The sequence below is a fragment of the Poecilia mexicana genome, unplaced genomic scaffold, assembly GCF_051168715.1.
Source record: "Poecilia mexicana isolate PSO_F unplaced genomic scaffold, ASM5116871v1 scaffold_22, whole genome shotgun sequence".
NCBI lineage: Eukaryota > Metazoa > Chordata > Actinopteri > Cyprinodontiformes > Poeciliidae > Poecilia > Poecilia mexicana.
In genome coordinates this window covers 13052706-13068502 of record NW_028263391.1, presented here as the reverse complement: position 1 = coordinate 13068502, position 15797 = coordinate 13052706, and the positions used below count along the sequence as shown (strand labels likewise).

The window sequence follows — 15797 nt, the reverse complement described above, 5'->3', positions numbered from 1 at the left end:
CAAAAATCCAGCTTTATCTGTGGTTTGTGAAATTTAGCTGGTATGGAAATTAACTCTAAACAATATTTCCTCAAAAAAAAAAAAAAAAAGACCAGAGCAGATTTGTTTATCCTTTTGCCGTTGCATAAATATCGTTTAAACATTTACGGTTCTGGAAGAATGTCAGTGCCCAGCATCAAAGCATATTAAAATCCTTGGAGATCTCACACGAGCTGCAGCGCCATGGCCTGTCCATGCATCACACATGAAAGTTTAAACATCTTAAGAGAGCTTGTCCCAGCCTGGGAGAAGCTGTGCAGAGTTTTCAGTCTGCTGTTCGCTCACATGCTCCTGCAGTCCGGACTGAGCAGAGCCACTCGACAACACAAGGTCAGGTAACTTTATGCTGCCTCTTTGTTACAGATGTTTGTTTATTCTTATAAGTGTTAGTGATACCACTAATCATTTTTTGTCTAGAATATCCTTTTAAAAAATGCTATCAGTCTCTGCCATTATTTCAGTAGAAATGACTGCTTTACCGGCTTTACATTTTGTCTTCTGTATTTTATTTAGACGTGGTGCATGAATGACGTTCAACATGACACCTGTGTTCTGGTCTGCAGGTGCTCTAAACAGGAAGGAGTCTGACAGCAGCAGGTGCTTCATCATGGTATACGGCAAAGTCCTTCACCAGGCTGATGGCTGCTTCATTAACATCAATGTCGGAGGATTCAGGCAGCGCATGGCTCACTCTGTCCTGAGGAGATTGCCACAGACCCGCCTCGCCCGCCTCCTGCGCTGCACCTCCAGAGCAGCCATTTTGGAGCTCTGTGACGACTTCAGCTCCTCTGAAAACGAGTTCTATTTCGACCGCAACCCAGTTTTTTTCTGCTCCCTCCATAACTTCTACCTCACAGGGAAGCTCCACTTGGTTGACGGGTTGTGTGTGGTCTCATTTTTCCAGGAGCTCGAGTACTGGGGAATCAAGGAGCACCACCTGGATTTGTGTTGCAGCAACAGATTTCAGGAGCTGATGCGGAAGATATGTTTGGATGAGAGGGATGATGATCAGCACCGCCAAAGCTCAGGCTCCTCAGCTGAGAATCTTTCCGCTTTAGAGGACGAGCTGGAAGAGTTTGAAGGCTCCTGGTGTGCAAATGTTCGCAGGAATATCTGGATTCGACTTGAGAATCCCAGCTACTCCACCTCAGCCAAAGTGTTGGCTGTGTTGTCTGTGAGTGCCGTGGTTGTTTCCATTGTTTCCATGTGCTTGAACAGCATGCCAGACTTTCATCAGGGGGACTCTGATGAAAAGCGCATAGAAAACCCACTGCTAGTCCTGCTGGAAAACATCTGCATCCTTCTGTTCTCGGCAGAGTTTATTCTTCGTTTGGTTGTTGCTCCTTCAGCCAAGAAGTTCTTGAGCAGCACTCTGAACATCATCGACTTTTTGTCCATCCTCCCTTTCTATGTTTCTTTAATCTGTGATAACACAAAGAAAGACGGGAGTAAAGAGCTGGAGAATGTTGGCAAAGTGGTGCAAATCTTGAGGCTGACCCGAGTGTTTCGTGTTTTGAAGTTGGCCCGTCACTCAGCTGGACTCCGCTCTCTCGGCTCCACACTGAGGCACAGCTCCAGGGAGATGGGGCAGCTGCTGCTCTTCTTATCTTTGGGGGTTTCTCTCTTTTCCGCTCTTATTTACTTTGTAGAGAGAGAGTCCAAAGAGTCACAGCTGCAGACCATCCCTGTCGGCTGGTGGTGGGCCACCATCAGCATGACCACTGTGGGCTACGGTGACACAATCCCAGTTACTGTAGCGGGGAGGCTGATAGGAACCCTGTGCATCGTTTGTGGGCTGCTTATTGTTGCTCTTCCTATTACTAACATCTTCAACAAGTTTTCCAAGCTTCATCAGAGGCAGAGACGGTATAGTTTGAGGTAGAACACCTTGAGTAAATGAATTCACATAAATATTTATTAGAATTTCAGAGCATTCGTTCACACAGTTCTTTCCCAACTTCACTGTTGGAGCGAGTGTACTGATCTGTATCCAAATCTGTTTCAGTGGCAGCTGAGAGCATTTAGTGCAGCTGTCAGTACTTAGTCTGAGGTTTCAGCTCAGATAAATATTTAAATCAGCACTTAGAGACATCTAGTTCATCCTCCTTTGACACGTCTTCACACTTTAAATCACACGGTGCCTCACTTTGATTTTATTTCACTGCTTTTCTGCATGAAAGTCACCGTCAGCAGGACAGCAGCCATCTCAGAATCGAGAAGGTCCTTACACAGACATTCTGCCTGTACAAAAACTGATTACATTCATCCTTTCTTGCTGAAGAATACATGCAGGGCAAATAAAAACAACAAAGAGCACATCCACCAATAGAGATGTGTGTAAAAATAGCTATAACAGGATCAAGTTTGCAAAATTGCAATTTTATTGCTGATTAAACCAGTTGAACATGTAAAAGGAATGGCATCCTCAAAGACACTGCCTTCCTTTTCACAGATGATACTCCACTTTCCTCCAGAGTCTAAGCCACGTATGGTAGGATTTTCTTTCATGACAAATAAACAAATGCAAATATATGTAATTATTCAGTTATGTGTGATGTGACGAACGCTCAATCTAAAAAGATGTTTTTGCCCTTCTTACATATTTAGAAGCATAAAACCTATGTACTGTGTAAATTATGTTTCAGTCTTAAATTAAAGAGCTACAAATTTATATCTAATCTTAGGTTTTAGAACAAACAAAAATGTCAAAATACTTTAAATTCACCTTATAATGGAGTAGGTAGTATGTGCATTTCATGATAGTTCAATGGAAGTTTTTGAAGGTTTTCTGTCCGTTCTTAGAACGTAAAGGAATCTGTAAGTTGTGGGAAAGAACCAAGTAAGTCCTGGAAATATTGTGAAGGTATAAGTAGTACAGTCAAATTCAAGAAACCACTTGTAAAAGTTTGAATTGACTATCTGACCCAACAGGACCACGCCTAAAAACTCAACTTTTTAAATTCCATCAGAATCGGGATACCTTAATTCTCGTGGTTAATCTGGGTTTCTGTTTACAAAGTAGCATTAAATCCCAGCTAACGTCATGAAACTCTGTCTGAAACAACCTTAATAGTCTCACTAATGTCATACCAAGCTCTCTTCAATTCTGTACAATAGAACATTTCTTTCGTGTTGCAGGTGAAAGATTTTCTGAATCATAGTGAAAACAAACATTATAAGCGTGCATGTCCGAGCAATGATGCAGCGCAGTGAACCTGTAGTTCAGGTTATTAAAGCCAAGCCTTCTTCTTTGTGTTGTAATTCCACAACAGTTCCACTTGAGGGCAGCAAACGCTAAAATGTTTGCCATTGCACCCAGAAGAAGAAGCCTCAGCCTTTTTACCAAAATTCTTATTAGCAGGAAACGGAATCAAAAACAAAGTTGAACCCTTTTGACAAAAGTCTTGTATGAAAAATGATCCTGCTCTCTCATGTGTGGTTACTTTTTATCCAAACGTTTAGTCTGAATAACCAGAAAATAATCAGAAATAGAAAGTTAGAAAGAATCCATGATCAGAAGAACATATCGTGGCTATTTTGTCTGAAAATCCAAACTTGCATGCCCTTGTAAAATTTAAAATATGCTTATTTGCCATCATTGACTTGATAAAAATACAAAAACTCGTCTTTATGCCAGAAATAACATGATAAAATGATCCATGATCAGAACTAGATAACCTATTGTTGCTATTTTACTAAAAATCCAAACTTAAATTCAATTCTAAAATGTAAAATGTGTGTCATCAGTAAATTTATGAAAAATACAAAAACTGATCTTTTCAGCCTAAATTGGTGTTGCATCCAAGGTCTTGAACTTCTAGTAATACACTCCACGCATAATAAACTTAGTTCTGCTGGTTAACATTTGTCGGCCCTGAAAAAAAAAAAACAGTTTGTGATCAACTTGACAACAGTGACTGAACTTTTTCTGATGCTCCTTTCATGTTTTTCTCCAAAACAGAATATCTTTAGTTGTGTCTAGTTGAACTAGATTTGCCACAGTTTAACAAAAAAGATCAAGGTTTTATGTGAAACGCTGTAGTTAGGCCTAACTAGTATTTTCATACTGAAACATTTTTGCATGGATATTTTTTATATTTCTTTGGAATAGTTTAAAGATATTCTTATCATTTTGAAAATTTGAAGATAATTTTGTCTTTATGTCAAAATCTGTATATGTCATTATTTCTTAGTCATGCTGATGCAATATAGTTCACAGCGAGATGTGGACAAATATTTCTCTTAATATGTACTCTCTTGGGGCAGATTTTCAGCTTTTTGTAGATACCTGATGTCTTCATCTAAGTCACACAACTGCAAGATAGATAATATATAAACATCTATGTTGATGATATTATGACATTGTATGTTATCTGTTTACTGAGAATCCTACAGCAGTTTGAGTCATGACTTAAAAATGTAATTTGAGTTCTTGAAAATGGTTTTCTGTGTTTTATCACACTTATGACAATATGAGTGTTTGAAAATGTCTGTATTTTAGAAATATAGAGGTGAAGTGGTGTGGGTTTTTTATTGTTCTTCAGGACATCATGACTTATTATCTTTCCTCACTCCTGGATTATTTTTGCATCATTTATTGCTGAGGCATCAGCCAAGTTACATCACCTTTTTCAGGAGAAATAGATATTCTTGGCTTAACACCGTTTAGCTCACAGCCACATGTGGACAAATGTTATTTCCAAATAAATTTACTGTATGAGCAAAATGACTGGGGCTTTTTTACTTTTTATTTTCATGCACATTTGTGCCAGCTGCTGTATCACGGTATATGCTGATGACATTCTGATATTTTCTGTTAAGTAGTTATTCATGAAAAAATGCTTTTTCTGTTCCCTTTTATTACTATAGACAATTTTATTACCTGAAGGTTTCTGTAATTTAAAAGGAGTAATGGAATTGCTAATGCTTATTCAGGATACAAGGACGTCTATTGTAACACTTCAGGATTATTTTGAGTCTTTTACCATGGAAAGCCTCTACACTGTTGTTTTGCACACATAAAACAAGTGCAAGCTGAAATATACCTTTTTCTACTACATGTAGAAAATAAGTTAATTCCTGTTTAATTGCAATTTTTTTATTGCATTTTATATTTTCGATTTCATGCATTTTATTTTTTGCTCAATATTAAAGTAAAAAATATATATAGTTTGTATTCCTCATAGATGGATAAAAAAGCAAAAATAGAAGTGCTGAGGAAAGCTTTGATTTTATTTTGTGCCTCATATGAAATGTATTTGTAATATTGCCATAATTAGCAAAAGTAATGGACCTAAATTAAAATCTCGACATTCGGCGACCCGAACGAAAGCATGAAAACAGACATTTTCCAAGATGAAAATTATTTTATTATTACTCTTTTAAATTAACAAACACTGCTATACATATTGCTGTTTTTATTCATTTTGAATCATTTTGAACAGTTAAAGCATTTGGGAAAACAAAAAAGAAGAAGAAGAAGAAGAAATTGTAGTTCAACAGGCGACAGACAGCAGATGACATGTACAGTAGAACATCTACAGTCGATGGCTTTCCTATGTGTGTGGAGAGGGGGGGGGGGCTCCAGAACGCTCCGACATAAAGACATTTAGACGGTTTTGGTTCTCAGATCTGTCCCTTTGTGCTGTCCAGCCAAATTAAAGATCCCCCCCCACCCCCCCGTTGATTGAAAACAGCCAGTCAAATTAAAATTACATCAAAAAACAGCTGACGAGTTCTTTCTAAACGAGTAGCAGCAGCTTGGATTGGCTTTAAAATGTAGTTTTCTGCATCCGGGAATCATCTCAAATTCTTGTCATTAGAAAAAGAAAAGGGCTGTTTGGGTTCAAACCCCGTCGCGTTAAATTCATATGGAATGTTTCAAGTAAACTAAATATATGGTAAATATCGCTGTTCTGTCAGTGCACGATAGCCCAAGCCCACTTCCCCTTTAACATATACAAATGATGAACAAGAAGTTCTTCAAAGTGTTAGCTCTTTCACATCAGGCCAGCTGTAGAGAGAGTCTTCTTCATCCTATTCCTCGTCATCTAAAAGTACCTCCTGCACCCAGAAACCAGCCCGTCTGAGTTGGGTTTAAACATCTTTGTTGTACTAAAAGTGACTGCTTTACAAACACCATATAGCCTATACATATTTATATATATAAACAGGGTTGACATCATTTGGCAGCTGGCGACAATCTGGACCACCGTGGCTTTTGTTCAAGTTTGACCAAAAAAATCCCTCCTTCAATTTTAGACGAGGACTGATGAAACACAGGATTTACACGTGCCAAGAAAAAGCGGATTTGGCTCTTTGAAACCCGAGCGGCCCCTGAGAAGGCAGCGGCGGAACAAAAGGATGTTTATTTAGAGAACGAAGCGGAGGAGGGTTTTGTTCAAACTTTGTTTTTTTTTTTAATGTCGGAGCAAAAGACGACTCACAACAATTAAATGAAACCATTTTTTTTTTATTTTTTTTTTTTTTGAAAGTACCACCTCTGCCACAGTCACTCGTCACGAACGACGGGGGTTCTACTAAAACACATGAGAGATATTCCCTGACATCAATGTAAATCACATACACATTGTCCAAAAAAAAAAAAAAAACAAACAAACAAACAAACAAAAAAAACAGGGTTCAGGTACAGAATCACCAAGGAAGAAAAAAAAGAAAAGCACACAATACTACTGCAAATTCAAGCCACTATGGCAAAAAAGAGAGAAAATATTGAGGAGCTGGATGGCTCAAATTCTCTGTAATGCTGAGGAGGTCACCCTCAGGTCACCTTGCAGATTTAAAGGAGAGGACAAGAAAATTCCACCAGCACAGGTCATAAATACACAGAGAGAGATGGAAATAACATGAGAAAGTGTGCACTCTGTCCTGAATTGAGTCATAAGAGTCTTAAAAAATAAAATAAAATGAGAGTCTTGGCCTCTCTGCAGAAATCCCAGCAGAAAGCTGACCTCGCTTGGTGATTTGTTACAGATTGATCGGCAGAGTGCAAGCGTCGACCGCATGGCTTTTTAGGTGTTTTCAGAAAAATATATTAACAAGTCGCTCTCTGGATGGTTGTGTTGTTTTCTTTTTTTTTTGTCGTAAATGTCAGTAAACAAATCAACACTCTGCAGTTGAAATGCTGAAGGGATGGCGGATGATTGCACACACGTTGATGGATACAAAAACGTTCAGGCTGAAGGAGAAAGAGAAGGAGAAGGAGAAGGAGAAGAAAAGAAGAAGAAGAAGAAGAAGAAGAAGAAGAAAAAGAAGAAGAAGAAACAACGCGGCGTAGCCCTTACGGATCTCTCCCTCCCCAACCTCCCTTGCCTCCCATCAGGAGGGGGAGCCGGCTCACACGGTCAGCTTGGTCTGGACTTTTTCAATGTGCTTTAGCGAGAGCCAGAGGGTCTCGGGATGGAGGGGCAGTCTGTCCTCGTTGTTTTCAACCACAGTGTTTGTTTCCCAGCTGGGCCTCGGCGCCCCGCCCCGGCTGACTCAGAGCGCCAGGAGCGTGGGTGAGTTGAGGGAGTCGGAGGATTGGTCGCCGCTGCTGCTGCTGCGCCGGTGGGCTTTGGAGCAGGACTCGGAAGAGGGCGAGGGGCTCTCGGGCTCCATCATGTTGGGATAGGTGAATATGAGGTTTTGGGCGTTTGGCGTGGCTGCCGGGGTGGACGCCACCACCACCGGCGTATTGAGGCTGTCTCCGTCCGGGCAGTACATCCCGCCGCTGATGCCGCCGCCTCCCAGGCAGATGGGCTTGATGACGGAGCGCTGGGGCTTGCCCACCTCCTCCTCTATGTCCTCGGGCTCCTGCTTCACCACCACCTGGTTCATCTGTGCACGCGGGTTCAGGCTGGGGCGCATGGTGAGCTGCAGCGGGTTGCACTGCTGCTGCTGCTGCTGCTGGTGGTGGCTGGACTGCTGATGGCGCTCGTCGACGGGCAGCTTGCACACGGGGTTGTGGGCGACCAGCATGAACTCTAGCTTGTCTTTCTCCTTCTGCAGGCTCTCGATCTCCTTCTGCAGGTCGGCCTTCTCCTCCTCCAGCTTCTCGGTCTCCTGTTCAGAGGAAGGACAACATCAGCTGGGATGTTAGGGCAGCGGCAAGAGCGCGACAGGTCTGAGAAACTATGGACAAACTTTGAAGGAAATACGAAATAAACGTCAGAAATAGATTTTTGGACAAACTGTTAACCTTTTAAATCCTTATGTGTTGAAAATCAAGTAATATCTCTTTACATCTTTATCATTATTACTAATATATGACATTACTATTATATTATAATATGCGAATATTACATTGTAATGATTTTAATAATAATATGTATAAATATATGATAATATATTCAAATAACATAACTACATTGGGGATTTTTATTGTGAAATTATTATTTTTCATTAAAAATTCCTAGTTGCAATTGTTTTCCATTGTAATATATTTTGTTCCTCTTCTGATCTATGTATTTGTTTTTTTTCCCATTATTTGTTTGTTATAATGTCGTTTATCTTTTTATTTAGTGATGTACATATTTTTAAAAAAAAATTGCTCTTTATATTTCTATGTGAATATATTTTGGTTTACATTTTCAAAATATTCCACCAAAATGATTTATTGTCATTTTCCAGTTTCCATTCTATTTATTTACTTATTTTTTCCTATATTTTTCCTAAATTGATATTTATTTATCAAATGATCAATTTAAATAATTATATTTTATGAAAACATAATTATTTATTGTTAATCAGTACATTTACTTCTGATTCTTCTCTTTGGTTAATATTTTTAATTTTTCTATATTATTTATTCTATTACTATGTTCTGTTTTTATTTTTAAAATATATTTTATTTGTGTGTTTTTTTCTTACATTTATTGTTCTTTCATTCAGCCATTTATTTATTAAGATACTAAAAACAATTAGTATTTGTTTCATTCTTTTAATTTACATTTTTATCACAAGACCTTTTTTATTTCGGTGGTATTCAGTTGTTTGACTTATCTATTTTCTCATATTTTTCTAGTGTTGTGTTTCTTTTGGGAATTTTATAGACCTGTCATATTTGTTCTCCCTTTTTTTTTATTTCATTTTTATTTTTGTATCTTCTTTTGCTTTGTTTCACTCGCTTCTTCAACGTGCCGCAGTCGATTTCTAAGCAGAATTCCTGCGGCTGTTTCTGTCTGAATCTGACAGTGATCATACAGAAATGCCTGAGAGCGAAGGGAGTAACACGCAGCACACGGCAGACTGTCTTTTGTTCAGAGATTTGGAAACAAAACGATCATTAATCTGTACCAAGTCTATTAATTCGTTCAGCAGAGCCTCCAGAAGGTTTCTGTCATTTCCTAAAACACCAAAAGAGGGCAGTGTTCATCCGCTTCTGTTTCTGTTGATTTATTGTCAGGAGACCTCGGGACCAACGCCATGCAACCTGTAAGCCGAGTGTCTGAATTTGAGCGTCGCCTAATGACTGTGTGTCGCTTGTGTCTCTAGGGGATGCCATCTCCTCTGGCCATTGTACACAGACGTGTCAAATCAAAAGAAAAAGAGAGGAGGAAATTACTGCAGGACGTCAGACCGGCAGCGATAAAGCCGACATGCTGTCTGAGAACTTTGACTCATGGGCAAAGGTATCAGGAAGTCATTCGTGAGGACTGACGTGAGTCTTCAAGTAAACATTGCGGTTTAATTTCACTGGAAAGTTTCTACTTATGGATCAGTAAAAAAAAAAAAAAAAAAAAAAAAAAAAGAAAAAATCCAGTGTGATGGTCTTTTTGATTTTTGGTGTGCGACGTTTAAAATTTTGCCTACGGCCAGATCCACTACTCCAGGTTGTCTTCCTCTTTAATGGTCTGACAAGCTCAGCCTCTCTTTAATTCCACTAATTAGTCCATTTAGATGCCGTTACTGTCTGCCTACGACACAGCCCAACCTCTGTCTGCAGCTGCCTGAGACAAAAAGCTTTTCAACGCCTGTCATTTCTTCAGTCAGAGCCAGCACTTAAAGAGTCAAACCAGTCCGGCGGGGTTGCAAAAGCAGGAGTGGAGTTCAGGCTCTCGCCAGAACGCCCGGATCGCACGTCTTCACAAATAAGCTGTGCACCGATCAGCTGGACGGTGATGCTCACCCCCTGCAGCATCTCCGTCAGCTCCCGCCTGCGGTTTCTACATTTGGCTGCGGCTAGCTTGTTCCTCTCCCGTCTCACCCTCCGCTTCTCCTCTTCCTCCGGGGTCAGCTGCGTGCAGAAGAGAAGAAGAAGACGCGTTAGACGAGCTGTTGGATCGATAGGCGGGGGTGACTGTGATGTAAAACTCTCAGACTAACACACCTGTTCCTCCCTCTTGCGCCGTCTGAGGTCGCCGGTGGAGCGGATGACCCCGGGCCGGGCCAGTGTGTTGTGCGGCAGCAGGCTCGGCCCGTTGGTCAGGTGATGTCCATACGGGTGGGAGCGGGAGTACGGGTTGGACATGGAGGTGATGACGGTCGGCTGCACCATCCACTGCAGGTCTTGGCTGGTTGTGATTGCATTGATTGTAGGGATGAAGGCACTGTTGGAGCCAGGCATGTCAACCCTGTACTTCTGGAAAAAAAAAACAACAAACAAAAGAGAAGAGAGAAAAAAAGAGCGATGAACGGGTTGAAAAACAGTCACCATGTTCGGCCAAAACTCGTCTTCGCCTCTTAATCCTCTGAGCATCTCAGTGCATAAATTTGCTGGAAGCACCAACACCGGGTGTTGCGTCCAACGCCTCCCACCATTATTAAATTCACACATCCCCCCCCCACCCCCCTGTTTAAAGGCTTATAGTAATGATTCAATCCACGTCGACTGTAACCCCCAGAGTGGAACGGTGACACATGCAGTGAATCATGTGGGGAAGCCCAAAAGTGTCCGGCACATCTCATTGTTCTACAAAAAGCAGAATGAGACCAACGGTGATGAAACATCTGCTCTGTGGAACGGGTCGGTTTGCTACCCATCTGGAAACTAAAGAAAGCATTAATTTGTGGAAAACTTTAAACCTAAAACAGGCGCCAGTTTCCGTTGGTTTTCTTTTATATATATATATATATATATCCACAGTTGCATCTCCAAGGGCATCCAGAGAAGGTAATGTCCACCCCAAACCAAACACTCCAAAGAATAGTTGTTTTTATGAACAGGAATTCAAGAAAGGAACAAGTCGTCTACTAGTTGAAAAGGTTTTCATTATTTGCTTATTTCTTTTTGACTTGTCATCGTCCTTTTAATATCCAACTTTTGAGCATCCTTCCAATATAGCATGGAACTGCAGCATACTAAAACCCACACTTTTTTTTCTTTCTGTGATGGTTCATTACACGAAGACAGTAATTTTAATCCTTTTTCAGAGTTTTCTGAGTTCGACCCTGTTTCACAATAAAAAAAAATCCAACTGGAGAAGCAGCAGGGGTTTCGTAGAGTGTCTGCATTGGATAAACACTTTTCTGAGCAGATCGCTGCTCCTCCACAGATGGAGGACCTGTCAGCTGCGCGTAATTTACGCACGTCCCGGGCTCCCCGCGCCTTCCCCCCTCCACTTATTCCCGACTTTCCGTCGGATATCCCGGCAGTCTATTGGAACTTTGTTTATCACAATGACTCACTGTGTATGGGATTTGTCCAGCACGTGTGAACCGAGCTCAGTTCCAGTAAGAAAGGGGGAAGCGGCCAGCTCGAACAAGCCGGGAATTCTTATCCAGAAATACGGCACGGAGAAAGAAAAAAAAAAATCCTGTTAAGTAATAAAACAAGCATGGATGGATAAACTCGCTGCAGCAGAGGCACGGACATTCCTTGGAGTCGTTATACGAAATGCTAGAGGCGTGATAAAATATTCTATTGCTCCAATAAACAGAGAAACAGGAGGTCATGTAATGGAAAACTGGCAGTGAGTGATTACAGGCTGATAGATGCGGGCCAAAAGTCATTTACTGTAAGGTTGCATGAGACTGACGCCACTTTTCCACAGAAGTGCAGCAGACGTAAGACCGGGGTGTGGGGAAATAACATGCCCGCTCCTGGATTTATTTTTATATTTATATAGATATATATTCCGAAGCATTCAAGCACGCTGCAGTCTGAGTTAATATTCAGATCCCGTTGTCTTTGTTTTCTAAACGGCTCAATGGATGGCATTTCCTCAGCAAGGAAGCGTTATGCAGGCGTTTGATCGCTCTATCCCTGCGAGCTGCTTCCCGCTGGAGGAAATGTGCCATGTGCGGCCGGAGAGCCCGTCGCGTCCAATCAGACGGTCCGGTACATAATAATAAAATATTTCCGCAATATTTGATGAGCCGCAATCACAATCAGCTGAAAAAAAGAGAAAAGAAAAGAAAAGAAAAGAAAAGAAAAGAAAAGAAAAGAAAAGAAGCGCTGCTTCTGAAGAGCGTGTTTGCGTGAATTTCACCTGGCTCCACACATGCCTGTTGCATCCAGAACACGCTTTATCTCCGATCAGCTCAGTCTGTCGGTTCTTCGGGGTTAAAATGCATAAAACAAAAAAATGTATCTCAAACCAGCTAGACGACACAAAGAAAGCCACAGATTTACAGATAGACAGGACTGCATGTCAGCTAGAAATCAGAGGCTTGAATCCATGGCAGTTTGAACTGAATAGTAATCGAATCATGTGAAACGCTCTGTGCTAAATAATAAATGCTTTGTCTGCGTGCGTAAAATCCAGATTTTTCGCTGGTAAACGTGCGCGTCGGTCACATTTTCCAACATTTTAAAAATCATATTCATTCGCTAATACGGCTATTTGTATTCTACAAACTCATAATGGGAGGGGGGGAAATGCATTCCTCGAGGTTTCTGCGCCTGCAGCTGGTCCGTGTGTCTCACCTGGTAGTTTGAGGTAGAGATCGGACTCCCGATCGTGCTGCTGCCGCTTGTGAAGGACTCTGGCTGGGCCGGAGAGGTGCTGCTGCCGCGGGACGAGGTGTCGTAGTTCCCGGAGTAGTCCTGGTACATGATCCGGGACAGAGGAAGATTTCAGGGGACTGTTAAAGCTCTGGAGCCTTTTTTTTCTTCTTATTTCTCCTCCCCTCTCTCACACACACAATTCCCCCGCTGTAAAAAAAAAAAGGCACCAGCAAGAAAAAAAAAATCCTCTTATTGGAGATGTTCAGGTATCCAAGAGCGAGTTATCAAAGTGCAGTTATGACACCTGATCTAAAACATCTTAAAGATATTTGCAGGTTGTGTCAGGTAGCCCTGTGAGGAAAGTATTTTCTATTGTGCTTTCAGGTAGACGAGGCTATCAGAGATCCTCTCAGGTGCGCAAACTTCAGCCTGAAGTCAACAGTCAGTGTGACTCAGGCAGGTTTTTAATCTTCTGAATATTTTCCGCCGCCTTGCCTACTTACTCTGCTCTGAGCTCTCTCTGTCGCTCACGGAACACCTCGAACTTTTTTTCTTTCTTTCCCTTTTCACCCCACTTCCTAGAGATGACTCACTTCAATGGCACTAAGAAGAAGCGCGACGGCTTTTCAACACCAACGAAACGTCCGACGTCACGGCGGGGCGTTGCAAACATCCAGCAGGGGGAGGGGTTCGCTCCTCTTGTCTTGTGGATCACAGCAAAGAGAGAGCAGAGCTCGTTTCTTCCCCGGTGGACACCAGAGACTAAAGATCCAAAACGTGGTTTACAGTTAAAGCGGGTTTTTTTTATTTTTTATATTATTTTATTTTTGGTATCGGCGGACGTCAGCGATCCGCTGTGGACTTCACCGGTTTTGTCTCACTTTCTTCGGCCCATTGACGCATGTTTCCTAAAATGGGCAGTTGCGTCAGCGAGAGCGTGTGGGTTTCCTTGGTAAAAAAGAAAGCGTCAGACACTGGAGGGATTCCCTCCCCTTCATCTGCAGCCCGCCGGACCCACAGCTCTGAGAAAGCGCTCCGGCCGCCGGGGGTCCGGTTTCGGTTACTAATCAGGGAAAACATTCAAACTGTGGGAAGTTTATAGAGGCACTCTGAGGTCCCAACAGTCTGGATGATCCGACACTGACAGGGGCGTCTCCAGAACGATTTGTGAGGGGCGAATCTTGGAGTCCATAAACATTAAATGCGATCATCTTGGATTGGTGTCGAGATATCTATGTTACAGTGTAAATACACCAAATATGTGCTTTATAAAGATTTTAAAAACTGATATTAGTTTGAATGTATGCTGTTTTACTCCACTCCAACTTGTAAAGTCATTGCTTGTTTCATATTTTCTATTTGTTAATCTTCTGAAGACTGTTTTGTGTGTGGGCGTGTACTGGTATAAACTGCATATAGAGGACCACTTTCACATAATTTATCCAACAAAGGGAGGTCATTTGTGGAAACAAGGACATTTTCCTTGTTCTCACTTTTTTTGCAGTTCTACTAGTTCTGCTAGTTAGGTTTAGAAGTGTGGAGTGAATTAAGTTTTTATTTAAGGGTACGGTTAGGAATAGACTAGTAATGGTTAGGTTTAGATAAAATGTCTGGGTTAGACATAAATGCACTTATTAAAATGAATGGATGTCAGTGCAAAGTCCTCAGTTTGCATTCAAGTACGTGTGTGTGTGTGTGTGTGAAGGTAATACCAAGTTCAGCCAGTTGGAAAAACAAATGTTATTAAACACAGATAGATCAGTAGAAAGATCAATAGAGTTTGAACCTTTCCAAAGAAATTAAACATTTACATTCAATATTGTAGGTTTATTTTTACCAGAGATAGAAGATCTGTACAAAATCCCCTCCAAATAAATGTTAAAATACTTTAACTAAGATTTCTAACTAGCTGATCCCCCTTCCAAACTATCCAAGCGCTCTGACCTGCACAGAGTGGTGGTGTACCCACAGGGCACAGAAATAAGATGTATCCCTTTAAGAGAGTACTCAGCTCATTATGTGTGAGAAAGGCACTTGTTACAGAATCAGCCTGTTTCATTCGAACCACTCCATTTCGTCACCTCAGGCAAGTCCGAAGACCTGTCAAAGGTTGCCAGGGATCCTTGTAAGACTAGACCATCATCATGAATCTTGGTGAGAGAAGAAAACACTTCTGGGGTGATATTTTTGAAGTAGAAGTAAAAGATAATGGTCACTCTTACTATGGAGTGCATGCAGAATCTCACCTCATGGAATAAAGGTGATTCTGAGAAAGTCAAACTAGAATTAAATGGAAGAAGATTATTAATGATATGAAGGGAGCTGTGGCCACTGCCACAGGAAAACCATTGGTAAAGCTTCTCAGAACAATTGAGAAGGAAGAAGCAGGTTTAATTGGCTGTTACTGTTTCAAGAGCTTTCTTGCTTCACTTTGGGCTGGCTCTGACTGAACGTACAATTTTACAGTCACAATTGTGTTTTTTGCCCAATGTCTCTAAGTCCCATTGTGTGTAATTAGGAGAGAGCGGTCAGATTCAACACGGCAGCACTGATTAGGTCAACACAACAAATGCTGGAGCTGAATCTCTGTGAAATGTGGGCTAATTGTAATTCGGACGCACCTCATGAACAAGGGCATGGCGCCCAGAATGTGACACGTTCCGCAATATAAAATGTCCTATTAAGTGTAATCCAATCTGCTACGGTTCCTATTTTAATCTGCATCACCACAGCTGGGTGTTCTGAGCTCCTAAAGCTCCTTCCAGCATGAATGTTTGCCAGAAACACTCGTCCTGGTGAATAAAAGTTTATTTACTTACTAATTTATTTTAAAACTAGTGGAGAGAGGGAGGGGCAGAGTGATGGTTGT

At 41.3% G+C, this 15797-nt stretch overlaps 2 protein-coding genes across 4 annotated transcripts; one reads left to right on the top strand and one right to left on the bottom strand.

Annotated features, from left to right (window-relative positions):
- Positions 1–524: 524 nt before the first annotated feature.
- Positions 525–4193, top strand: LOC106921223 (delayed-rectifier potassium channel regulatory subunit KCNS3-like). The gene has a single exon (XM_014992764.2). It carries the CDS (start codon positions 566–568, stop codon positions 1919–1921), a length of 1356 nt encoding a protein of 451 aa, XP_014848250.2. The 5' UTR covers positions 525–565; the 3' UTR covers positions 1922–4193.
- A 1192-nt stretch (positions 4194–5385) lies between these two features.
- fosl2 (FOS like 2, AP-1 transcription factor subunit) lies at positions 5386–13552 on the bottom strand. 3 transcript variants are annotated; one of them, XM_088002893.1, is made up of 5 exons: positions 13432–13552; positions 12908–13135; positions 10370–10621; positions 10169–10276; positions 5386–8103 (listed from the first exon to the last, which is right to left on the bottom strand). In XM_088002893.1, the coding sequence occupies exons 2-5, from the start codon at positions 13034–13036 to the stop codon at positions 7540–7542; spliced, it is 1053 nt and encodes a 350-aa protein (XP_087859019.1). In that variant the 5' UTR covers positions 13037–13135; positions 13432–13552; the 3' UTR covers positions 5386–7539. The 3 variants fall into 3 exon arrangements, with proteins under 3 accessions (XP_087859019.1, XP_087859020.1, XP_014861968.2); XM_088002894.1 differs by having other exon boundaries at positions 12908–13027; XM_015006482.2 differs by having other exon boundaries at positions 12908–13552.
- Positions 13553–15797: the final 2245 nt, after the last annotated feature.